At 35.5% G+C, this 26,979-nt stretch overlaps 1 protein-coding gene across 16 annotated transcripts in view; it reads left to right on the top strand.

The window, feature by feature from the left end:
* The first annotated feature begins 1,086 nt into the window (after positions 1–1,086).
* Positions 1,087–26,979, top strand: part of LOC18430406 (ATP binding microtubule motor family protein) — a 50,125-nt gene continuing 24,232 nt past the window's right edge. For 2 of the 16 annotated variants that reach the window (XR_016041700.1, XR_016041699.1), the window contains exons 1-16: positions 1,096–1,221; positions 1,826–1,979; positions 2,075–2,177; positions 2,345–2,388; positions 4,338–4,367; positions 4,521–4,643; positions 4,733–4,758; positions 4,964–5,045; positions 5,312–5,353; positions 5,482–5,515; positions 5,647–5,713; positions 17,724–17,869; positions 18,015–18,076; positions 18,666–18,757; positions 18,841–18,915; positions 19,818–20,000. Coding sequence is in view for 9 of the 16 variants with exons in the window: in XM_088848463.1 (XP_088704589.1) it covers positions 1,196–1,221; positions 1,826–1,979; positions 2,075–2,177; positions 2,345–2,388; positions 4,338–4,367; positions 4,521–4,643; positions 4,733–4,758; positions 4,964–5,045; positions 5,312–5,353; positions 5,482–5,515; positions 5,647–5,713; positions 17,724–17,869; positions 18,015–18,076; positions 18,666–18,757; positions 18,841–18,970; positions 19,818–20,000 (1,344 nt within the window). In the remaining 7 variants the exon portion in view is untranslated. Of the gene's footprint in view, positions 1,272–1,588; positions 1,681–1,825; positions 2,012–2,074; positions 2,178–2,344; positions 2,389–4,337; positions 4,368–4,520; positions 4,644–4,732; positions 4,759–4,963; positions 5,046–5,311; positions 5,354–5,481; positions 5,516–5,639; positions 5,714–17,723; positions 17,870–18,014; positions 18,077–18,628; positions 18,758–18,840; positions 18,971–19,817; positions 20,001–26,979 lie in introns of those variants that run through there. The other 14 variants (XM_088848462.1, XR_016041704.1, XR_016041701.1 and 11 more) reach the window with 14 other exon arrangements.

The following is a 26,979-nucleotide window of genomic DNA, read 5'->3' as shown; positions in this document are numbered from 1 at the left end:
TAATTTATATTTTCCTAAGTTAAAAAATTACGCTTACTATTTCATATTTTACGCTCATACCCGACTTTTTTAGAGTGTGTATTATTTTTATTTTTAGTTTCTTTTACAAATTGGATTATGCTTGAATTTTGAGTGCCTCTACTTCTCACCATATGTAAAAAAATTAAAGTAATATTTTAACTAAATGAAATGACTAGCATACCTCTCAAAATTGTATGAAGTTTTTTGGTTATTTTATTTAATTAAATTTAATTTTTATGTATGTGTGGTGAGCGTACAAAATTTTAGGTCAATGATATATAGAAAAATAAAAAATAAAATGCTAGATATGCTCTTAAAAAATAGAATATGGAATTAAATATAAAAGATTGACGATATTTTTAAATTTTAAAAATATTGGGGATGTTGCATAAATTAATATTTATTTTTATTTATATATTTTTAATTTTTTAAGTTGGTCAAGCCGAGTCATTAACTTGTTGGATTCAACTCAGAATTGGCTGGTGACCAATTATGCGTAATGGTCCGCTTTTTGAAAAGTGCATTTATGACATCTTATTTACACTACCTCTAAATTTTGGCTGAAGATATAGTTTGATTAGAAACGTGTGTCCAAGACCTTACGATAATTTGCAAATCTTTTTTATCTTTATTCATAAAATTTTAAAATCTAAGCATACTATAGATTGATTAGATCTATGAGCCACTTGAAAATATTAAAATAATGACTTATTACGATCTACATTTATAGATTGAGTAGATCGATGAGCGCTTGAAACTCTTAAAATACTGACTTATTACGATCTACATTTAGAAATTAAAAGTCTTTTTTCCTGCACATGATTGCGAGGATAGGGCAGTCTTTCGACAACGAAAGTTGAAATAATCTCTTCAACCGAACTGTTTGCATATTGTATAAACTTTAAATATTATATCTTAAAACCATTTATTTTTAGTACAAAAAAAGCATAATCCAACAGCTTTGGGTGATGTACAAAGTTTGATTAATTTTTTTTAGAATATTGAGCTTGGTCTATAGTGCATTTCTAACCATCTGCTTTTAAATTTAACGACTGAAACTTCCTTATACCAAACATAATATAACCACCCTTTTCTTTTTCGCTTGTTTAAATCTGGATTTGAAAAGGGCGGGAGTAAGCTTCAAAATCCTATAAATAGGTCATTTGCATCGTTCATGTTTTATCAGACATTATCTGACGGGTAAGGTTCGTCCTGCTTCCTTGATATCGTCTGTATACCAAGATTCCAAGGTATGCAAGCTCAATCTGAAACCCTAGGATCATTTCCGAGTTTGATTTCCCCACCTTCACGTATAAGATCTTAACCTTTTGTTGCAAAATAGGAGTTATTAAAGTAGACAGTCTGGGTCCGTCATTGAATTTTTCCAGATTTTGATAGGAAATTGGTTTTGAAGAAATTGCTTCGAAATTATTTCATTGATCCTTTGTTAACGGAAGCAGAAATGTTTGTTACTGCTGATGCTCACTGTTGTTGCAAAATGAAAGTCATTTTTATAGGAAATCTGTTTCGCTGTTAATTTGTTAGAGGATTAAATGTATCTTGACAGAAATCGATTTTGAAGTGATCGTTTTGAAAATCATTAGCTTGATCCAGATTACAGAAACAGAGAGCTTCTGCAGCTAAGATTTTGCGGTTTATGTATGGTTCCTGTTTCAGAATTAAAGTTATTTTGATAAGAACTCTGGTTTTTCAGTTTTTCACGTCTCATGAATGATATTTTTTAATAATAAACTGATTTTCAAGTTTTACTGATAAATTGATTTTCAAGCAAACTTTGTTGCAGGATTGAAAATTCTTTTCATAAGAGAAGCAATCTTGTCAAGATGTCAAATGTGACTGTTTCTGTGCGATTTCGACCATTTAATTCAAGGGAGAAGCGAGAGGGAAGTGATTCTGTTTGCTTCCAAATCATGGATGAAGAGTCATTTCTATTCAAGGTTGACTTGTTATTGCTAAGATCTCTTATCAGGTAGGCATCATCCTAAAATGTTTCCGGAAATGGATCAAATAGACTTGTTTTTGTCTTTGGTAGGACGAAAAGGAGGAAGAGCATGCATTTTCCTTTGATAGAGTATTCTATCAGAGATCAACGCAGGCTGATGTGTACAACTTCATGGCAAAGCCCATAGTCAAAGGTCTGCCATGGAAAAAAAATTGAAATCTACAGAAAATTATATAAAGACGAAATACATTTTAGATATTGATATGCTTTGTAATTTTACTAACCTTGTATATGCAAATTATACGGTATGGAATATTCAGAGGCCTGATTATTTTCATGCTTGTGGTTTGTCTTGAGCAGATGCTGTAAATGGAATTAATGGAACAATCATTACTTATGGACAGGTTAAGCTGTAGTTTTCTAGTGCTTTATGCATTGGTTTGTGATGCTGAGCCTCGTCAATCATTTATTGATTGCTGTGTTGTAGTCATTTACCCAGTTTTGCTTATTGAACATGATATGATACATAGATTAGCTCGATATTAGCAATTTAGCATTGATGTTAGGACTTTAGCATCAGATGATTCCCAAAGAATTTATAGCTGGTATGATTTGTAGATTGATCTTTTGATGGTAATCGTATTACTATCTCTTATATGGATGGATATTTATTTCACAGCCATGTATATGAATTTATTAGTGTTTCAATTGGCTTACTTCAAAGTACTCTTTTACATTTCTACCATATATATATAAATATATATATATAGGGTTATGTTAGGTCGCTCACATTATAGAGTAATTTGTCATTGTATTCAACAAAATTTGGACACATATAACTTTGTTTTATATATGGAGTCTTTTTAGTAAGGGCATTTTTGGTCATTAAGAGGGGTATGACGTCATCCACATGGGGTGATGTCACACCCCATACCCCATGTGGATGACGTCACGCCCCTCCTAATGACCAAAAATTCCCTTACTAAAAAAATACTCCATGTACAAAACAAGGGTATAGAAGTGTCCAAAATTATTGAGTACAATGATAAATTACTCCATAGTGTGAGTACCCTAAGATATATATATATATATATATATATATATATTTATCTTTATTCTTGATACCTGAATAATCAGCATTGGTATATTAAAGAATGAGCATGGTGATAAAAATTTCACCTTGCTGTTATAAATCATTTTTGGGGTTCTGTATACTGTACAAAAGTGTGAATTTTGAGGTTTATTTGGAGCCCGCTAGACCCAATAATAATAATCTTTATATGATTGATGATAAGATATTACATTTTCCTTATTGAGTGGGATCATGGGATCTTTGAGATGGTTACAACTTCTGACTTGGCTCTATTTATGTTTGTCTTCAACTAATTTGCACTGGAAAGCACTTGACGCATGCAAAATGTGTTTAACACATGCATAAGGGCATTGATCTGTCATGATATTCTTCTATTCTAGGTTAGGGCAACAAAGGATTAATATTGATATCTTTCTTATTGGACTCTTTTACTGAAATTAAGTTCTTTAACAGCAAAGAAATCACTTCTGGGAATAGCAGTGCTATCCACAAACATGAACAACTGCTACTACTAAAGAAGATTGCTTCCTAAAGTATGGGTTCTAAAATTCCATCCACCAGTACCATGTTTTGGTCTAAAAACTAAACATCAAGGGGAGACGTATTGAGATCTCTATATAAAGCATGCATCTGTTGATCATATTATATATAATTTGTTTTTTTGTGGAATCGTGTAAAGAACTTTTACTAAAGGAAAAATGCAAGTAATGATTGAAATTATCTCGTTAGGATGTGGGCATCAACTGCCCATTTGCACACTGGACATTAAATAAATGTATGCAAGTGAGTTTATCCGGTATGCATGTATTGCTTTTATTGTTGCTGACTCAACTGATCTTGTCATCTTGAGGACCATTTTAACATCCAACACTTGTACTGACTTGCTGAGTTGACTGGGTTTTACCAAGTTTCTGTTAGTTTACAATGACACATAGGTTGACTCATCTTGCCATCTAAGAAGTAAAAGGCTTGGAATTCATAGCTAGGACTGACTTGCCAAGTTGACTGAACTTTTGACAACCCCCTCCTTTATTTCTTTGATAAAAGTCTCAAATTTGTCGAACATTCTCTTCCTCTCTAGTTTTGACAAGTTTTTGACAGAGTTTCGACAAATCAACATCTCCCTCTCAATCTATCTATCTGTTTAGCAATCAGTCAATCTCTCTGTCTGTCTAACAACCTCTCCTTTGAAAATATAGTTTAATGGCTTACAAATATTTTGTTGATCGATTTTCTACCTTCCATATGTTTTTGTAACAGACTGGAGCTGGGAAGACCTACAGTATGGAGGTGAAGTCATTTCACTCCTGAGTAAACTCCATAAAAGTAAAAGTTATGTGAAATGATGACCTAAATAATATTTAAATATAGGAAAGAGTATGAATAGTTTAGTTTGTTCTAAATACCTTTATATAAGATGCATTAGTGATTCTCTTGAAGCAGGGTCCAAGTATACTAGGGTGTGATGAGCAACAAAAGGGAATACTTCCACGAGTATTTGAAGGACTTTTTGAGTCCATCAAGTGTGTTGATGGAGTGGCCAAATACACAGTCAAGTTATCCATGGTAAGATGTTCTTGACAACAAGATGTATGTTATCATTTACTCTAGCAGAATATCTGGTTACTCTGACTAAATTACATGAGGTTCCTTAGGTGGAAATCTACATGGAGAAAATAAGGTCAGAATCTTTCTCAGAGGGTGTTTAATCTATTCACACCTTTCTATGTTGCACATATTTGAACTCAAATGCAATATGTGATTTCTCTGCACTTCATTTTCTTTTGACTATTTCTCTTACTATTAATAAAAGCATGTTTTGAGAGTCTTAACTCATATTTTCTTGAGAGGTAAGCACAAATTAGACATTGATCTCCATCTTGTAGAGACCTTTTTGACACATCAAACGACTATGTGCAAGTGAAGGAAATCAAGGGACAAGGAATCTTTCTTTTGGGAACCACTGAAGTAGGTTCACTTTCCAAGCCACTCAAGTTATTGTTGCTCTTGTTACAACTGGTTTTGTAAGGTTATTCGATTAAGTGATTAACATGTAGTGGACTTGGGATCGGTAAGTTGTAAATATTGAATGTTGTTCCCTTTCTTCTTAAACAGAATGTAATTTGGGGCTACTGTTGGTGAAATTAAGAAATGGAATGCTATATTTCTATTAACACATATGTGCATTAAAACCTTAAAGTTTTATAGCTTGTAACTTCTCCATTGCTTGCCAGATTTGTATTATCAACCCAGAGGAAGCATTGAGCTATCTTTCTGTAAGATAATTTTATATTAGTTTCTTTTTGTTCTTAGATCAATAGTTTGGCAATTGAATACTATGATTTTATATTCAGCAGTATGGTCATTGATATTACTATTTTTCTTTGGACGATTCATGATATAGGAGGGAATCGCTAATAGAGCTGTTGGGGAGACACGTATCCATATATTTCTGATTCATGCTTAGAAGCAAACTGTTTTGTGGAGATTTGCTTTTGCCTCAACTTACCTGAATACACAAGGGGGAAAAAAAAATCTTGATACTTGATGCCACTTTAACAGCAGACAGAAATGAACATGGCTAGTAGCCGAAGTCACTGCATCTTCGTTATTTCTATTCAAGAAACAGATCAGAGGTAACATTTACTTTATTTTCCTTTTCAACAGTTTTGTTATGCACAATAGGAAAATGAATTTGGACATTTTAACAACCTTTACTTGTGGATTGATATAGATGATTTGTACAGGATAGTATTTTACTGACGAAGTACTTATATGGGCCAAATATAATGCATGCGGTTATATTATCTTTTTTTTGAGAATTTAGTTGCCTGGGGGAATGTACTTCTTTTTCTCACTTTTTATGTTCATCTCATTCATATATCTCTGCATTCGCTTGCACTTTTAGATACTTAAGATCATGAAAATGTGGGATATTTGCCAGACAAATTCCAAAAGGAAATATAGCTTCACTATGAAAGTGGTACCAATTGATGATAATCTACTAGTTTAAACATTTTAATTTATGTATGGATCCTTTATTGTTAGCTTGATACTGAAGAATGTATTCAATAACTATAATGATGGGCTTGTAGTTTTACAGAGGAATATTTCAATCATGTATATGTGGTTTTGAAATTATAAATCCTTGATATGAATGGACCATGAAAATATAATGACAAAATAAAAAGGATTAAGAAGTGCAGCTATCTTGCTTATAATCACGGCACTTGAAATGAGTCATAAAGTGGCAACATTATTAGAGATAGTGATCTTATGGTTTTAATGTTTATGCAATGATCCTATAGGAACTGGTCGTGCAAGACGTGTATAGGACTCTAATCTTCACGATGGTGTCTTACCAAGGATGTTGATAGGCAATGTTTGAACTTGTTGCCTATCCTCTTCACACTTTGTTGTATTCCAATGATGATGGAGATCTGATTACTGCCTGTTTTATATAAAATTGGATTTCATAAGATCATGTCCCTTTTTTTGGAAGAAGTTGAGTGTATTGTATTAAGTGTAAAATTCTGCTTCCAAAATTGGTACTTAAAAGGTAAAAGGACTAGAAATAGAGAAGGTAAAGATGAAGAGGGGGGGAAAGGAGACGGAGATGTAAGCATGAGGGGGAACCTGAAAATTGTTCTCCATGTTAGGCCTTAGGACTACAAGCAGCGTATTCCCCTACATGTTTGCTTCCCTCCACATGCTTGAAGGAGATTCCCAGTAGCCTCTTAAATTCTTGAATTTGGCCAAAGATATGAAGTAGTTTCCATTGTGCCGAATTCTTGTTGATAGCCCGAATAGTGACATTTTGTTAGTCCCCTTCCACTTAAAGAGTGGTTCCAACCATCACAGAAATGTCTTAGGCCTTCTAGCGGCACCCTTGCTTTAGAAGTAGCTCAATTTGCAACCTGAATAGGGCCTGAAAAAAGAGTAGCACTATTGCATAACATCCCTAGTCTGTGTGGGCCTAGGGTGACCAAGAGAGCAACAATTAAGGTTTAGCTTCACTACTTCTTGCTTTGGTTGGGGGAAGGGGGGGAGTGTGGACAGTGGCCTTGTGCTTAGGTTTAAGGCTAAGAATTTGTTACCACTTTGCCACAAAAAATTGAAATAGGGCAATTTGAAGAACACTAAAAGTAAAGAGGTTTTCAAGCTAAACACAAGCAAAAACTTGGAGAAACCCTAAGGTTTCCTCCCCACCGAAAGCTAGGGTTCAAAGCCTAAGCTTTGTCTTCACAGGTTAATTGATGTAAAACATCACGTGCTAGCCTCCTAGGGCTCCCACCATCTCTTAAATAATATTTAATTAATGTCCAAGGGTACATTAATTTAGGTGATAGGCTCTTATTAATTAAACTTGTATTAGGAGAAATGATATTAACGTAATTAGTGCATATGCACCACAAGTAGGATTAAATGATAGAATCAAGAGACGAATTTGGGAGGACATGGGTAGACCTACCAAATGGAGAGAGAACTTAGAAGGGGACTTAAATGGTCATGTAGGGAAGAATAGTTGAGGATATGAAGGGATACATGGGGGATATGGGTTTGAGGAAAGAAATGAGATTGGTGAGGCTATTCTAGATTTTGCTATGGCCTATGACTTAGAAATAGCAAACACTTCCTTTAAAAAGCAAGATGAACATTTGGTGTAACCTATAAGAGTGGATCACATAAAAGCCAAATGGACTTCTTCCTAGTTAAGAAGGTAGATCGACTATTATGTAAAGGCTGCAAGGTTATTCTAGGAGAGAGTTTGACTACCCAACATAGACTCATAGTTATGGACATCTGCATAAGGACATGGAAGAGAAGGGTAATGAAGGAAGATGAAACTTTGAACCTGAGCTCAATGTTATGCGGAATGAGATGACTGTCTGTATTAAGAAAGTGACAAAAGAAGTTTTAAAAGAATCTAGAGGGAAAAAATTTCAATAAGAAAACTTGGTGGTGGAGTGATGAGGTTCAGAAGGCTATTAGCGAAAAACGGTCATGTTATAAAACTTTGCAGTGTAATAGAAATGATAAAATCTTAGAAGAATATAAAAATGCTAAGAAAAATGCTAAACAAATAGTAAGTAAGGCTAAACTTAAGGCATATGATAATCGATATAGAAAACTGGGAACAAGAAAATGTGAAAAAGATGTTTTCAAATTAGCAAAAATGAGAGAGAGAAAAACTGTAAAGATCTAGACCATATTAAATACATTAAGAGTGATGATCAAAGGGTCTTGGTGAAGGATAAAGAGGTCAATGAAAGGTGGAGAGTTAAAAAATTATTAAATGATGAACACAATGGGATCACAACAGTAGAAGGAACCGTTGACACAAATGAGCGCGAAGGTCATAGATGCATTCGTAGGATTAAGATATCGGAAGTGAAAGAAGCTTTGAAGAGCATGAAGATAGGAAAGGCTGTAGGACCAGATGGTATCCCGATAGAGGTTTGGAAGTGCATGGGTGAGATTGGCATTGACTGGCTGAATAAGCTATTCAACAAGGTATTGAGAATAAAGAAAATGCCAGATAAATGGAGGAATGAGCCACACTGTGAAGCTCTGGGAGAGAGTGATTGAGCACTGACTAAGGCATAAAACAAGTGTATCAAAAGCCAATTCGGTTTTATGCCAGGGAGGTCAACAACTGAAGCTATTTTCTTACTTAAGCAACTGATTGATAAAGGAAAATACCACCACATTGTCTTTATTGTTATAAAAAAAGCTTATGATAGAGTACCTCGAGATTTGATTTGGTGGGTGTTGGAAAAGAAATGAATGTCTAGACACTACATTGACTTGGTAAGAGATATGTAAGATGGAGAAATAACTAGTGTATGGACAACTAGTGGAGGGACACGTGAGTTTTCAATGACAATAGGTCTACATCAGAGGCCAGCATTGAGCCCATACCTCTTGGTCTTAGTTGTGAACTACTAGCTAGGTACCTACAAGATGACGTACCGTAGTGCATGTTGTTTGCAGATGACACAGTTTTGATCGGTGAGACCCAAAACAACGTCCACATAAAATTATAACTTTAGAGGGATGCTCTAGAATCTAAAGGTTTTAAAACTAGTCATACTAAGACATAGTAAATAGAATGCAAGTTTAGTAATAATAGGAGTAGAGACGAGGAAGTAGTTAAGATCAACGGCCAGGAAATACCAAAAAAAGTGAATTTTGGATATCTTGGGTTGATCATCCAGAAAAATGGAGAGATTGAGGAAGATGTCGTACATAGAATTAGAGCTTAGTGGGTGAAGTAGAGATGTGCAACTGGAATTTTATGTGATCGCTGCATACTAATGAGGCTGAATAGAAAGTTCTGTAGGACAACTTCAAGATCGGCGTTGCTCTATGCAGCGGAATGTTGGCCAGTCAAAAAACATTATACCTATAGAATGAGTGTAGCAGAGATGGGGATGTTGAGATGGATGAGTGGCAAAGCAAGTAGGGAAAGAATTTGAAATAAAGACATTCGAGGTGCGAGTTAGGTGGGCTGGCCATATGTGACGTAGATCCAGTACAACACCTCTTTGGAGGTACGAGTTAGTTCAAGTGGAAGGCTCAAAAAGGGCAAGGGGTAAGCATAAAAGGATATGGTTGGAAGTAGTGAGAAAAGATATAGGGACTTGTGGCCTCACTTAGGCTATGAATCGTAATAGAACAGAATGACAGATTAGGATTCGTATAGCTAATCCCATTAGTTGGGTAAAGTCTTTGACAATAATAATAAAGCGGACATTAATTATCCATATGATTAAGAAATTGACACCACATCATAACTTAAACATAAGTGCTTCATGTGCATGTGTTTTTAGGAATGCAGTGCAAATTGCATGGTGCATGGCTGCACAATGCTCGTGCAGAAGTATGGGCAACGTGCCTATAATTTGCATACGAATAGTGCACATTGAGTGATGATTTGTGTTGTGCACAGTGAACAGTACACAAGACCGAATACTAAGTGAACTTATGTAGTGCTTCGTGTGCATGTGTTTTGTAGAATGCGCAAATTTCATGGTGCACGGAACAATGCTCGTCACAAGTGCGGGCAACATTGTTACACTTTGCATGTGCATAATGCACATTGAGTGATTTGTGTGGTGCATCGTGCACAACGCTCGTCATAAACCAAAATACGCTTTAATAATATTAAAAAATTTCAAAAATACGAACAATAACCCACGAATAGGACCCATTATTAGTACCTATGAATAGTAACTAGTGCATAGTAAATAATAATATAAAAAATTCTATAATCATTAAGAAAACTTAAAAATACACCCTAAAATGAAAATTAAAATACACATCCTTTGAAATTAAATAAATATTATAATAAAAATAATTTTACATTGCATCATTCTCCCTTGGTTGGAAAAAACTCGTTTTTGAGTTTTGATGTATGCTACGATGAATTTTGCGTTAGTCTTACAACCTTCTTCAACCCCGTATATAGTAAATACGATCTTGGGACTTGTAGGTTATTGCACTAATCAAAACACAATGATTGTGCATTGAAATAGTATCTTTACAATCAATTGATTTATCCATAGATACTTTTAGGAAACCCTGGAGGTTCATTATATATCAATGGAATAACCGTAATCAATGTTAGAAAATTTGCCCTCCCAACCGCCTAAGCGAAAAATTTCACAAATCGACAAGGCGCTACCAAGGCGGGGTCATAAGGTGTCCTGTGTCTAGGCATCGCTTCGTTACAAGTTGCTAAAGGGTGGAAAATGATGTTGGGTTTTTGTGCCCTTTAAAGGCTTGGAGAGCTTGTAAAAATGATATGTATAGTGGAATATGCATTTTAGTGGGAGTGTGTGTATTGACTTACCAAGGGTTGGGCATTTTATATGGCCTTGGTTATGTCAAAAACCCTTGGTTTTGGGCATGTGACATAACCGAGAAGGGCTTGAAGTGGGTGGGTCATTCCTTTTTGAGGTCGGAGAGATTCTCAGGGATCATGTTTGTAGGTCAGGAGAATTGTGTGGTCTCTTGTATGCTGTTGTAGGCTTACGAGAGCAAGTGCAACAAACTTTCGCATGACATGTACACATTATAGCCGTATGGGAAGAAACCCTATTTAGGGATATGTGTACATGTGCATCGAGAGATCCCCCTTTGCATCGTAGTGACAAGTGCTAGGCTTGCTCTTAAAGGGGGGAACTGAAATCCACATTCCAAGGTCATGGTCCCATTATTTATTATCCAACTTTGACAAGCCAATCATGAGCCCCTGCAATGCAAAGAGATTGTGGGTCATGGGATTTTGTTGGGTTGGATGAGAGAACAGGTGTGGATCATAGTTTTTGGGACGAGTGAAGAGCCCTTATTGTCGTTTATTTTGACCCATTAGTACCAGTCCACTCCTAACATATTTTATTTTGGTATTATAAATGTTTTTTTGTTTTTTAAATATTTTTTTAGAATTTTAAAATATTATTTCTGCTGTAAATTTTTATAAAAGGGTATTTTTGAAAATTTCAGAACTTTAAATCTCACATGTAGGATCAAGGATCTAGTCTCACATGTAGCACCCCGTGCACACTAGGGATCACACCCTATTTTTGTACAGCATATTTGGCACACCCTATTTTCTTGCTAAAGGGGGACCATGCTACCTTTTTTAGCAAAACGGTGGCACGCCCAAATATTTGAAACAAAAAAGGGCTACGCCTACGCCCTATTTTTAGGAGAAAGGGGTGGTATGCCCAAATATGTTAACAAAAAGGGGCACACATTTATTTTAGGAGAAAGGGGGGCACATCCCACTTTTTTAAATATGTTTTTGATTTGGTAAATGTAAACTAAGATGGGAAATCTAATAAGATTTGGTTTCTTATATCTTATAGGAGATCTAGTGATCTAGATAATATTTATCTAGAAAATATTTAAGTTGATCTCAAATTTAAAAAGATAAAGTTTAAATTTTATTGGATATATTTTAAATAGAAGTGGATTGGGTCAAGGTGTAAGGGGATAAGGTTCCTAATTTTTCCACCTCCAAAATCATGATGGCAGATTTTTGGGATGGATAACTCTGATTTATCGCTCACCCCATAGATTTCTTACTTATTCTAAAAGGTTTAGTTGGAAATTAGATAAGGCAAATTCTATTCAAACTAGGAGTTAGGTTTTCTTTTACTTAAAGACCAAGTTTGAACCTATTTGAGATCCATCACAATATATTTTCTCTCTCTCTCAAAGATCTTCTCTCTTTCCCTCACGCACCAAAAGGGAAGGGGGGGGGGCATCTCTCTCTCCCACACACCCCAAATTGGGGGGATTCTTCTCTCTCTATCATGCCTTTTCTCTCCCAATTCTCTCTCTTAACTAAAGAGAGCCACACCACCTCTCTCTCTCCTATATATTTTTATCTTAGAAGAAAAATAGATGTGGGCTGTAGGAGAGAGAAGCTTACCTTAGAGAGAGATCAACTCTCAAGATAATCCCTATTTTGTTCCCATAGGGTTTGTATAAACCCTAGTTTGAGCTCACTAAAACCCTGGAGGAAGAATGATTTCCTACAAAGCTTTTCTATCATAGAATTTCCAGCAACACTTTAAGAAGCAAAAGTGTGCCATTGGTCAGAGAATTGGGGATGGGGTGTACCAAGTCCTGATTGGGCAACTCCAGGTATCTTCCAATAAGTCTTTTCATTAATTTTTATTTATTTATAGTTTTATTTTCTATAAATTTTTAAGAACTTATTTTGTGCCAAAATTTTTAATAAAAGTTAGTTTAAAGTTCCTGAATAGTTTATATTTCTCTTGACAGTAAAAATAAAGATCCTAGGTTGTATCTAGGGCATTGTTTTAATTTTTCAGCAATATATTGTGGTCCATGTAAGTGGAATTCAGGTATTTGGAATGAAAATAAAAGAAAGAATTTTGAATTTAATACCTTGAGTTCCACATAGCCACACCTTTCAAATGGATCTTGGCAAGGTCAAAAAATATAAATTTTACCCCATAAAAATTAGGGAAAAAGGTTTTCGGCGGTATTTTAAATCCCAAAACAAAAACCATGGCTTTTATGGTAAACTCCCCAAAAACCACTCTTTTGAGAGTTATCAAAAGATTGATAAATTTTTTTTTTTTTTTTTTTTCGATTTCTTCCCTAAACAAAGTCAATAGTTCATGGGTGAATTTGGAGCTTGTAGTAGTTGATTTTGAGGATTTTTGGCAACCCAATAGACAAGGTTTGCACCGACATCGATTTGATTTTGATATTTTTAAACTACTATCATATTTGAAAGAAGGTTTTCATGAGGATTTTGGGGCTCTAAAATTATGCTAAAAACTCCTTAAGGCTTAAAAACCTACCCTAACAACTCTTTTGTTGTTTTGGTTTTTTTTTTTTTGTTGGGGGGGGGGGGGGGGGGTTTCAATTTTTGTGAGGATTGTGAAGGAACCCTGTTCCTGGGCGGGCGCCTACGTTTTCTTAAACAATGACCATAATATATACGCTTGGTTCATTCACATAAACTAGTTTATATTGCATAAGTTCATCCATATAACCCTGTTGAAAGTGCTTAGGCTCAGCCCTAAAACATACCATGTGTGCATCTTTCATATGAACATTGGCTTTGGTGACTGAACTAACAACTTTACGTATTGATTCTCCTTGGAGTCATTCATTTTTCCTTCGTCAAAGGTCAGTTTAACATGGAAATCTTGTTCATCATCATAAATCAAATCTCTTAGACGATCTTATTCTTCATCTAAGTATGTATTGAATATTTGAGGCAAATCTCATTCTATATCCCTCTGATTCTAGATTCAACCTGTGCCAAAATAAAAAAAAGTCCACCTTCAAGTAGAAAACCCCAGAGTGATTATCCTTACATTTAGGTATTCTATCACTCTCCTCTTAACTCGATTGTTCATGCAGAGCATAGAGGTGAAAAGGGTTATACTCGGCATCTTCTTGGGCATAAAGATCAATGTCTTGCCTATGATAGATACTTGCGAACTGGGTCTTAATTTTTAAGGGCCTCGATTCCTTCATCTCTAGGATCACGAAGTGGGTCTACGAAAACCCCCTTTTCGTGATTGCTTCTTGTTGCCATGGGTTCGTCGATATCACAAATCCCAAGGAGAGAATCAACAAACTCTCATTGAAATTAGTAAGATCTAGGTTGAATTTTGCAAAACTTGGCTCGAAATCAGCAAACCTTAGACTTTGAATGTAGTCTCCTGGCCTAGTTGTTGAAGAAAGCCTGAGCTCTGATACCATATTGATGTAGGGGAATTTAAAAAACAGCAAAAACAACAATATTTTCAAGCCAAACACTTGCAAAAACTTGGAGAAACCCTAAGGTTTCCTCCCCACCTAAGCTAGGGTTCAAAGCCTAAGCTTTGTCTTCTCTAGTTAATTTATGCCAAACACACGTGCTAGCCTCCTTAGGCACCCACACACCTCTTAAATTTATTTAATGTTCAAAGCACATTAATTGTCCATGCAATTAAGAAATTGACACCCATGTCCTAATTTAAATATGGAAGTCCAAAATACCCTTAAACAATATTAAGAATTCCAAACATACCAATTTGAACATTAACGCATGAACAATGCCCATGAACAACAACCATGAATAGTAATAAATGAATAGTAAATAAAAATATAAACACATATAATCGCTCAAAAATCTTATTTTAAAAGGAAACAGCGTTCTATTTGCCGAGCCGGTAGAAACGAAGATTTGAAAGGGGGGGGGGGGGGGGGGCGGTCGCCTTTGGTACTTCATGAACTCTGGAGTTATTGGCTGTTAGCTGTTACTCTTGTTGCTTTCTAGCGACATCAGTGCCCCTTCCACTATTATAACACAAGGTGGGGACTAGCAATCCGTGAGCATCTAAAATTAAAATTAAAATATACATCCTTTGAAATTTAAAAGAATATTAAAAATTAGAACAATTTTTCCCTACATCAAAAACTCTACATCGAGAGTAATTTGAACTACTCCTGTATTTTTGCCCAAAAACTGCCCTTGCCAAAATCTGTTCCAGTAGCTTCTTTGATCAGGCCTCTCAAGTTTTGAAGATTTTGCTGTGTGGTTGGTGTAAATGCACCAAAAGGTGGCAAGTATTATAACTTTCAAGAGAATAACCCAAGATAGGGTATGGAGGGGGAAAGAACACCATGACTAATTGTTCAATTGATCTTGATGTGCCCAGTTACCAATCAAAGCATTTGAGTAGTGGCGCCAAAATTTTCTTATCTTCCAAATAGTTTAGGAATAGATGGTTTATAATCTCCTCCTCCTTGCATGTGATGCACCTGTTATGCAGAGGGATCCCCCTTCACTGCAATGTGTTACACATCAATGCCATTGAAAGGACCACTCAATCGAAGCTTTGTATCTTCGATCACATACTTATGGGCCCTGTAGATCAGGTGTGGGAGCTGTTGATGAAGATCCCATATGGAGATGGTCATAATGTTTTGAGATACATGAGTTGCATTTAGGATTTCTAAGAGCTCCAAGAAGTCTTGTATCTCTTCCTCCATTGGACCCCTTCTAAATTTTGGGAATTAAACCATCTGTGAGGTAATGATTTCATAGCTTTTTGCCGCTGTAGCTTCTTGGTTTAGAGTGACACAGTAAAGTCTTGGATAGAATGAATACAAAGCTAGCCACAAGATGATTTTGTCACTTGTTCTTTCCTTATATCTCATCATCATCATCAAAGCTTTTTCTCAATTATTTAGGGTTGGCTACACGAATCCTAGTACGCCATTCTGCTTTGTCAAGGGCCATACCATCAGTGAAGCCATAAGTCACCATATCTTTTATCACTATTTCCAACCATGTCCTATTAGGCCTACCCCTTGCCCTTTTCGAGCCCTTCACGTGAACCAACTTGCACCTCCTAACAAGGTCTGTGCTGAGCATGGTCAGCCCACCTAAGTCTACTCTTCATCATCTTATCACCTATTGGAGCCATACCCAAGTTCTCCCGAACATATTCATATCGAATTCTATCTGTTGTCTTGCCACTCATCCATCTCAACATCCTCATCTCAACCACACTCATCTTATGAGGATGCTGTTTCTTGACCGCCTAACATTCAACCCCATAAAACAAAGTTGGTCTCACAGCTGTCCCTAAATCTCATGTTAGAGGAAAATCAAATCATGCAGAGGGTATGCCCTTGCAGGCTCCCGTGGCTCTCGCACTGTTAGTGCCACTAGGCAACCAGCTTGATGGGTCCAAATGATATATATTGAGCATTAATTACTGCCACCGCCTCCTCTGTGGTTAGCCACACATCGACTTGTCCCGAAGGGCAATATTTACCTCCTTTATTCCTCTTATTCCTAATCCCCTTCTTTCTTTTACTTTGTGAGTTGCCCTAGATTCTTTTTACCTATGTACTCTCTCTCTCTCTCTCTCTCTCTCTCGCTCTTGCTTCGTATATTTTCCCCAACCTGGATAAATGGTTCCTTCTCTTAAAAGAAATAGTTTTGAGAATATGGGGTTGGAGAAAGAGGTGTGCTCTCGAGGGTGTCGGTCATGGTCATTAGCAACAGGGAGTAGTGCCTCAATTTGCTGTTTTCGAGGTTCTTTGGGTTTGCCATCAAGATGAGTTTGGGTACTTCCATCAATTGGTGTTATCTTGAGGATAATGTTCAAGTAGTGTGCATAAAATTCTGGGAGTGAGATTTTTATGGTATACTGTAGGGGATAGCTGTGTCTGTTCTTGGATACAGTGATACAGTGAAAGGTTGATGGAGGGGATGAGAGGAGCTTATATGGTTTGCTGGGTAGAGGGAAGTATGAGAGAGGTGAGAGGGTAGAGGCCTGACAGATCTGGTCGACCTGGTGCAGTTTGATGGGATGGGGGGATGGGGAGAGACAGATGTGGGGGATCTTTGAGAACAGGTTACGGAAGGTGATGATGGGAGGTGATGGGCTGCTGCTGGTGAGACTATAGGTTTCTGGATGGGGCTTTGTGATGGAATGCAATGGTGGGCAGGTAGCGGGTGGGGTTGATGGGTGGGCTACGGATGGCTTAGAGAGATGATTGACTCTTGTTCTCTCATCTCCAAAGCATAAATATATCGTCATAAGCTCTTTTCCATGTTAATGAAAGAAAAATATAAGAGGCTATTTAGTGATTGTGAAGAATCCTCCTTGAGCCCATTAACAGGAGAGAGCAACTACTTGGAACATTGTAAGGTTCCTCAATGCAAGTTGCTTTCTAGTGGCTCTTTTGAGGTATACTCGTAGGGGTGGTTGGGTGGGTCTTTTTTGCAACTTTCTTTCAGTTGGTGGTTCCATCCTAACATCACCATAGGACTGTTTATCAGCATCCAACTCCTGCAGTCTGTCTTGCTATCATTATATGTGGATACTGTAAATTATATGTGGATACTGTAAAATTTTTAATGAATGAACAATTTTTTCTATGCATTATAATAGAATAATGTATTTGTTGGTACGTGCATGTGATTGCTCTCGACTTCAGGCTCTCCTATAGTTGAATAATTTTACTTTACTCGACAGTTCAGGACCTTCATGATTCTAGACAGTAGATCCAGAAATAATTGATCAGATTATGTAAGCTTCATTCTTAGCAATTCATCTATCTTTACCCCTCGTGGAATCTTTTTGTAAGGGTGAGAGGGAAGCTGATTCTGGTGGACTTGGCTGGTAATGAGAAGGTTGAGAAAACAGGTGCTGAAGGACGAGTACTCGAAGAAGCAAAGAACATCAACAAGTCCCTCTCAGCTCTTGGAAATGTTATTAAAGCTCTAACAAGTGGTACATGTACCTCACTTCATAGTTAGAATGAACATTGATTCTTTCTTCAACATGTTACTTTGGTTGGTACTTCCTAGCTAGAACTTGGCAATAAAGTCACTACTTGTACGTTTTTCTATGCACTTTCTCCATTGTTATGTTGCAGACAAGACAAACCATGTTCCATTTCGTGACTCAAAGCTTACTCGTATCCTACAAGACTCTTTGGTATTATTTCACATCATTGACTAAGATTTTGATGGAAATTTTTATTTTTTTATTTTTAACTAAGCTAAGGCATAAACTGAGTGCCCTCCGTATGGTGGTTATTATGGGATGAATTTCAGTTGGGTTCTGACCTAAGTAGATTGAAAGCTATTGATTTAATTTTAAATTTAGTGTCGATTTCTCCTGTTTGTAATTAGAATAAAACTCAGCACAAACTACAAATACTACACTTTGTTTTTTAAGTCAAATGCTTATGTCTGAGTGTTTGCATGTGTGTAATACATATCTGCATATACACACATATCACTGAATCACTGTTAGAAAAAATGTGGTCTTCTAAATTAACTCCAATGCATATGGGAATCATAATTTTATTTTTTAACATTTTTTTCACAATGGTAGGTTCTACAGTTCAATAAATCTCAGTCAAATTCCATATTCGGCTTTTTTCAATTTTGAATAAAAAATAACATCTCTTCCGTATTGCTTCACAAATGTGAACTAAAATTTGAAAATTTGATTCTGAAGAGGCCGAGACCTTAATCCTTTAAGTTCTAATTGGCTACATTGCCATCATTCATGAGAACAGGGTGGTAACTCTCGAACGGCTCTTCTATGTTGCTGCTCACCAAGCTTCTTAAATGCATCAGAAAGCTTGTCTACTCTTCGTTTTGGGGCAAGGCAAGTCTAGATCGAGGAAATTAAAATTCACTAGCATTATGATCAATTTTTAAAATTAATTGCTTCTATTGATTGTTTTGTAGGACAAAGCAGGTGCGGATCTCTCCACGATTTAACTGTAATGAAGACAAAGTTAAAGTCAAACAAGAAATTCTCAAGTATGAGACCAATTGTCATAGCAGCTCTGAGTTGTCGAACATAATTCTGCATAAGGTTGTGATAACTATTATAAACAAGTTTATTGTCCTAATTTGTTATGCTTTATCTTTTTATGCACCCAGTTGCCTACAAACCTGGTGAGGAGGAAACATTTGATGGAATCTTTTTAGATATTAGGCATGGGGATAGCTATTTGCTGGCACATTTCTTTAGATTTTGCTAGAAGTTTGGTAGGTATTTGCGATTTCTCGGGAAAAAAAAAGTTTGGTAGGTACTTGTTTGGTTCAAGGCATTAGACTAATCATGCTAGGCTAAAGTTTGGAATCAATATGGTGGACGTTACAAACCCAATATATGCTTGGACTGGTCCGAATTCAAAAAAGTACTTTTTCTATAGATCCAGGCCTTGTCTTTCTGAAATTGATTCCAAAGTTATGTTGATGTGGTGACTATTGTTCCTGCCTTATAAATTAATAGTATTTCTAAACAAAATAAATTTAAAGTAGAACTCACTTGGATTACTGTTTTTCTGGATACATCAACTAGCTGAAAATGTTTAGATATTCGACATAGTGAGCCTTTGACTGTTAGCGCATATGGATATTCAATTGTATGGTTATCAACTAAAATAATATCACATGTTTAAATGTCTAAGCATTCCCCATAATCCACCATTCCCCTATGGCCATTCTAGTGACACAATTTGAAGGTTATTTCAATTTGTATACTACTGAAAGAATGCAATGGCATCGAGAAGGTGTATTTTACTGAAAAAAGGGCCCATTTCAAAATATTACAACATTAAGATGCTGTTTGGCTACATTCTTCTGAATTCCAATTATTGGAGTTGTTTTTATCATTTCAAAAGAGTTATTAATGTGGTTTTTCTATGTGTTGATAGTTGAAAGAGAATCTTAATGTTGAAGTTGTGAATACGTTGAAAGAGCTATTCACAATGGGAGGCATTATCTTTGATCCTCCTGAACAGTTTGAGGACTTAGCATTGGCTGCTGATGAAGCGATCAATCAAACTCTCTTGTCATTGCACCAAACTGTAGAGGTGCTTTCAAAGGCAGTTGAGCAGGTGATCTCTGTAATCTCTCTCTCTCTCTCTCTCTCTCTCTCACATACACACACACATACACACACACACACACTCATTGGCTAGATAGGTGTATCTTATACTCCTTATTTGGTCAAATTTAAATATCACTCTTGTTATTATATATATGTGAAACCACTGATCTTTAGTATATAGTGTACTTTTTTGATGTTTTCTCAGTCACATTTTTTTGATTTCTGGCACTTGTTGCACGTTTGATTTTTTTTGGATTTCTGGCACTCCTTGCACATCTTTAATCTAATCATCTGTCTCGCATCATTTAACGCCCATCATCGATGCATACCTCGTCATTTAATTTTCATTCTTATGTTTTAGATGACAATGAATGCTTTCTCGGGATAATCCCATGTATTCATCGTCACCAAATGATATCATAATTCATTACAACACTTATATTTAACTTCCTTTTATGATTAGAAATTAGTTTACTTCATATTTATATTTTTATTTTCAAGTTAGCCTTAATTTCCTGTAATTTAGGGGAAAATGAGATGGATATGGTTCAAATGCATGGGATAGTGAAATGTGATGGATGCTTATAAGGTGGTTGTATTTACTTTCTGCAGAGGTCCTAGACTTTATCAATGTGTGTATAATAATGGATTTGCTAACAAGATATAAGCGAACAAATGATCGGTTCTTTAGTACTGATTTTGTTCTCGAAATAGAAAAAAGAGAACTTATGTCAGGTGTATTGAAGATAGCAAATTCTCATTTTAATAGTTCACTATAACAATGACAATTATATACTCATAGGTATAGGATTATAGAAGAGACAGGTAGGTGGGGAGCCATAGTTTTGTATAGTGATCAGGGCTTGGTATGATATGTAAGGATATGATGTGCACGGTCAAGCTTGTAAACAAGACATTTATGTTTGGTTTTATTTATTTTGTACTGATATAGAATATTAATATTGCTACAATATATATGTGTGCATATATATATATGGAAAAGTTTATATAGAGCCGAGGCTCTAAACAATCAAATTAGAGCCCACCTCAAAAATTTTACTAGAAGATGTTGTTTTGATGTCCAACTTTCCTCAAATTGATCATCTCGACATCAAGATGCATAGACATGAGAAAAAAATGGATTTCAAGTTTTGGAAATAGTGCATCTTGTGACGCATTTTTGGACCGTCAATTTGTAAGATGTTCAAGTGTTCATAGATCCGCTCGATCTACTCTATTTTTGAAACTTTAAATTTTATAAGATCAAAATATATTTTAAGGCTATTACAAAGATTTTCAATATTGAAACCACATTTCTTGACACTATTTGAAGGTAAGCTCTAATTTGATTGTTTAGAGCCTTGGCTCTATATAAATGGCACCTATATATATATATATATATGGGATTGTCTACAAAGAGACTATTTACTTTTGTACAAGGAGGTCATAATCATTCTTATCCCTTAGATTTCAAAAGGAGTGGTTGTAAGAGTGTCATTGATTAGACACAAAGTTCCACAAAGAAAAGTCTCCAACTTTGTAACTCACCCCAAAGCATCCAATTTCACATCTAATGAGTGGAAATAGTTGTGACCTCCTTGTACAAAATGTAAATGGTCCCTTTTGTAGATAATCTCTCTCTCTCTCTCTCTTTATATATATATATATATATATATATAGTTCTTACGTTTCGTTTCATTTATTTTGCATTGGATATGTAATAGTTGATATTGCTAACTATTTATGAATATTTATAAATATAAGGTGGTCCTAGAACATCATGGTTAGTCTTGAACAATCCATTGCATATTCAACTACTTTCCTACACTTGTGCATAGCCTCTAGCTTCTTGTATCTTTCATGGTATTAACTTGATGGTTGCAAATCAGTCTACGAGGCTCATCGAAAGATGACATTTAACCCTAATTCTATTCTTTCCCTTTTTGATTCTGACCTTTTCTCTTCTCAAATCTAAACCCTAACACTTTCTTTCACTATAACCCTCTCAAATCTAAGCCCTAATTCTTTTGTTCCCTACAAACCCTCTCGGATCTGAACCCTAATTCTATTTCTTGTCCTTCTTGATTCCAACTCTTTCTTTCACTATAAACCCTAATCTTGCATAGCTGATCTTAACCTCTTTCTTCTCTCAATCAATATTCTTCTCTCTCCTCTCTTAAAAAATCATATCAGAAATCTTCCCTTCTTTCTTAAATCGGACCCAAAATTTCAAAACAGATCTGGCTGAACCCTAAAATCAGATCTGAACCTCTAAAACAATTTCTGTATGAGCCTTAAAATCAGATCTAAAACCCTAAAATCAGATCTGAATGTTTAGATTTGATCGTATTTTTTTTCTGCAAGTTTCATATTTAGGGTTCTAAAGTTTTGAACACTAATTTCTGATGATCTCGGAACCCAAAAACCTCCGAAAATTGTGCTTCAAATCTGAAAAATCTTGTGAATCCTATTTTCTCTTCATTCCTCCTTACATGGCTTCCTCATCTATAGGCGTTCCTTTGACTCCTAACATGCTCCTACATATGATCTTTATTATTGGACTTTGCGCACTTCATAATATGGAAAGTCAAGTTGGTCCAATCCTATATCCTCTTAAGATTGATGGGATATCTTGATGGAACCTAATCTCCTCCTCTAAAACTTATTGAGAAAGAGATTAACCTCAAAGAGGGCATATATGAGATGAAGCTAGTCTTCATTTTTTAATATGAGAACTTGTCATAAACCAGCCATTATTAGGCTTCGCAATTCCACGCTTTCCATTGTATCTCTTGTTTGGCCAAAGAATTGTGGGATCTTCTTCAGGAGCTTACTTTCAACATCTAAGGCTAGTTTAATGCATATTCATCATCTCCAGTGGTGCAAGAGAGCACTTCCATTAGTGAGTGTCTTAAATTAAAGTGAAAGGACTTTGCGAAAAGTTAGTGGCTCCTTGATGTAGAGAACTTTGAGAAACAATAAGAACAACAAGAACAAAAGCCAAACACACACACAATTCAAAGAAACTTAGGTTTCTAAAAATCATGTGGAATGACCCTCTCAAGGCCCCTCACACCTCTTATATATTGTAATTTAATGTTCCAAATACAAAAAATGTCCAAACAAATGATACATTGACCCATAAATCCTAACTTAAAATTCATAATGACAGTTTTACCCTTATGAACAATACCCATAAACAGTAATTATGAATAGTACTCATGAAATAAATAAGCAAAAAACTAAGAATTCTTAAAAAACTAAAAACCCCTAGATATAAATCTTAAAATTAAAACTATAATATACATCCTTTGAAATTAAGTAAAAATAAAAAATAAAAAATAAAAAATAAAAATAAAAATAAGAATAATTTTGCTCTCCATCATTCTCCCCTGGTTGGAAAAATCTCGTCCTCGAGTTTCAAAGTTTCCCAAGATGAATTCAGCATCAAAACCACCTTCTTCAACTTTCTTGTTCTTTGTTGTTGATCTAGGGCACCACAAATTGACGTTACAATAACTTCCGTAAGTGCTACGGTACTTTCATACACTGCTACAGCCCCTTCTATGTAGGTCGCAGGCTCTGATACCAATTTGATGTAGAGAACTTTGAGAAACAATAAAAACAACAAGAACAAAAGCCAAGTACAAGCACAATTCATATAAACTTAGGGTTTCTTCTCTACACCCAAGTTAGGGTTCCAAAATCTTGAGCTTTTCTTTCTCTTTCAAGTTCTAAAATTATGTGGAATGACCCCCCTCAAGGCCCCACACAGCTCTTAGATATTATAATTTAATGTTTCAACTACAAAAAGTATCTAAACAAATAATACATTGACCTATACATCCTAACTTAACTTAAAATTTGTAATGAAAGTTTTACCTCTATGAACAATACTCTTGAACAGTAATTGTGAATAATTCTCATGAAATAAATAATAAAATAAAATCCTTAGAACCCTAAAAACTTAAAAAAATCTTAGAAATAAACTCTAAAACTAAAACTATAATATATGTCATTTGAAATTGAATAAAAATAAAAAATAAGAATAATTTTGCCTTCCATTACTATTGGTCATTGATGATGATAAAGTGCTCTACCTGTTTGGGGATTAGGTGAAGAATATGAAATGCTCATCACATCAGTCATGTTTAGTTCTTTTACAGTTGGCTTCAATGAACTTTGCCCTCTCCTATTGCAGCATGAAGTTTTGTATAAGAAAACTCGTTGAAAGAACATGTTCATGATATCTTAAATGTTGACTCTTAAAACACCAATATGGCTAGTAAAGGCCGTGAAAGAGGAAAAAACAATTGTGGAAGTGGGAGCGGTCGATTCACAGCACGTGGAATACAAGGATATGCTGGTTATAACACGCGACAACATGGACATACAAGGTTCCAAGAAATGCTAGTAGGCCCTAGGGCCTGAGGGTGCCTAGGGCTCCCAGTGCCTGGGCTGGCACCTAGAACCTTAGGCACCTTGAGGTGTCAAATATACACATATATGCATATATGTGCTGCCCAAACACACATATATGTGTCAAATATGTATATATACATTTGTATGTATTCTAACTTAATGTTGAAACCAGTGGTTTAAAAAACGGATCGGTGCCCCTGATCGGGCACCCCAAAAACCCATCCGGATTTGCGAATCGGTGTTTCGGATTGAGAATCGACCAAATCGGTAGAATTCGGCCTTTAAAAAAATCTAAAAAATTATTAAAAATCAGTATAAATGTTGCTTTTTAGAAATCCAATACGAAATAAGGGTACTACATTAATAATTTTCATTTTTTTTGCATCAATATGCGAATATTGAGATGTTCTTTCCCTATATGAACTATTGTTAACCATTAAATTTACATCATACAAAAGGAGAAACATAGAATTATCATGGATGAAGTATATAATAATATATGGACTACAATAAAGCATATAATTAGTAAAATATGACCTAATACTAAAATAAAAGACGATGTTATTCTTCATCTTGGTCACGCTTGTGCCATTGATTGAATTCGCGTGACAATTCATTGACTCAATCTAGGAACAAATCATCTAAATTGCTGGGCACAGGAGATTAATTCACAGTTTTTATCAACAAATTGTTTTAAAATTTAATTAGTCAAAGAACCCTAAAATTTTACATTATGTATTTGCATCAAATAATTGACAAGAAAGTTGAACAATACAAGTTATTTTCACATGATAATTATAAATTGACAATCAATTAAATATAATTCACAATGTTATGATATTAAAAATATTATGTAATGAAATTGAAATTGTTGTTCATATTTTATAATTATTTTACTATACAGATAAGAACAAATCTAAAATATCATGTAATGTCATCAAATTTAAAAAATCTTATTTACAATTATAAGAAAAATAATACATAGGAATGTACTCCAGTTTCGCTCACAGCCAGTAGCAGAACATGTTTGGGAGAGGACCTTAATTGCTATCCTCTTTAGGTGAGGTGCATCACTACCATATATCTCCTACTATTCAGCTGGATTAAAATGCAAAAAGCAATGTAAGGGCAAGAACAATTCATAAGATTAAATATATGAATCAATAAAATATTAGTTAGGGGATAACTTGGATCCATCTTAGTTCGAGAATTTCTGGCAAGTCTAGTTCCGAAGGATCCTATACCATCCCTATACATAGCAAGCTAAAATAAAATATTTCATTTTAGTGCATTATTCCTCACAAATATAACAATTCAATCAAGTTCTTACCCAAATATTAAATAATACCTCTTGTATTGCTGCTACTTGGTTTTGATGGCTTCTCTCCAACTTGACAATAATGTATCTGACCCCTTCCATAATCTTGTGAGGATGTTCAGGTGTCAAATAGAAAAATTTTGGGTTGAAGTAGTAACCTAGAAAATATATAGATAGAGAAATATCATTTAAAATTTCATAAAAAAATAATTTAGAATGAAACATTCTAATGATATAAATATATATTTACTTGCATAATGAATTGGACGTCCAAATTTGGTGTTCCACCTTCTTTCTATAATCTCGATCATTTTACTAGCAAAACTACACTTCTCCCCAATAGCTGATTTGACCTCTCGATACCTTCATAAAGGATGCCTATGGTAGCTTTCTTCTCAGCATCCACCATTCTTAACACCATGACCAAAGGGGCAGTGGCCTCTACGATACTGAAACATCGAGACCAGAACCTCTTATTTGAGACTATGTTGTCCACTTTTAGCCCGGTACTGGACTTCGAGAGGTGGTCATTTAACCACTCTTCACTGGTAAACAATCTCATTGTTGCACCTTCAGATTCTCGAATGGAGTCCACAACCAAGTAATCTGTCGCAAAGCGGGTTATGGGAGGCCTGATTATCTCTTTTTTCTTAGACTGTTCTCTGAACAAAAATAAAATCTTGACACAAACCTCGCATCCTGTAGAGTCTCCTTCACAATTTTGATCTCATTGATCTCCTCTAACATAAGATCGATGCTGTGTGCAGCACACGGGATCCATACTAGATGCTTCCTCTTATCCATCAACTTGCTGCCCGCAGAAACACATGCACGCGCATTGTCCGTAATAAACTGGACTACATGCTTATCTCCTACCTCCTCTACTATCTGATCATATAGTCGTACGTAGAAGTTTGCATCCTTTTTTGTCCCTGATATGCCTTTGCTAGACAAAAAAGCTGTACCTTTTAGGGAATGGGCCAAGAAGTTTAAAAACTCATTTTTGTTAACTTTATTCAACCAACCATCACTCATGAGAGTAATACTTGTTCTTGGCCAACTCTATTTATATTCTTCAATCCACTTTCTAACTTCCTCCACCTTTTCATCCAATATTGGCCCATTGAGCTCATATGCCGTAGGGGGTTTTATCCCGACCCGGCTCTCTAGATTGCGTTGACCATAGGTGGAAAATATGGGCTATTGGCTGCATCAAAGGGGATCCCTTTATCGTAGAACCATTTAC

Source organism: Amborella trichopoda, chromosome 9, assembly GCF_054954075.1.
Source record: "Amborella trichopoda isolate Santa Cruz 75 chromosome 9, AtrichopodaSantaCruz75HAP2 v2.0, whole genome shotgun sequence".
NCBI lineage: Eukaryota > Viridiplantae > Streptophyta > Magnoliopsida > Amborellales > Amborellaceae > Amborella > Amborella trichopoda.
This window is presented reverse-complemented; position numbering and strand designations above follow the sequence as displayed.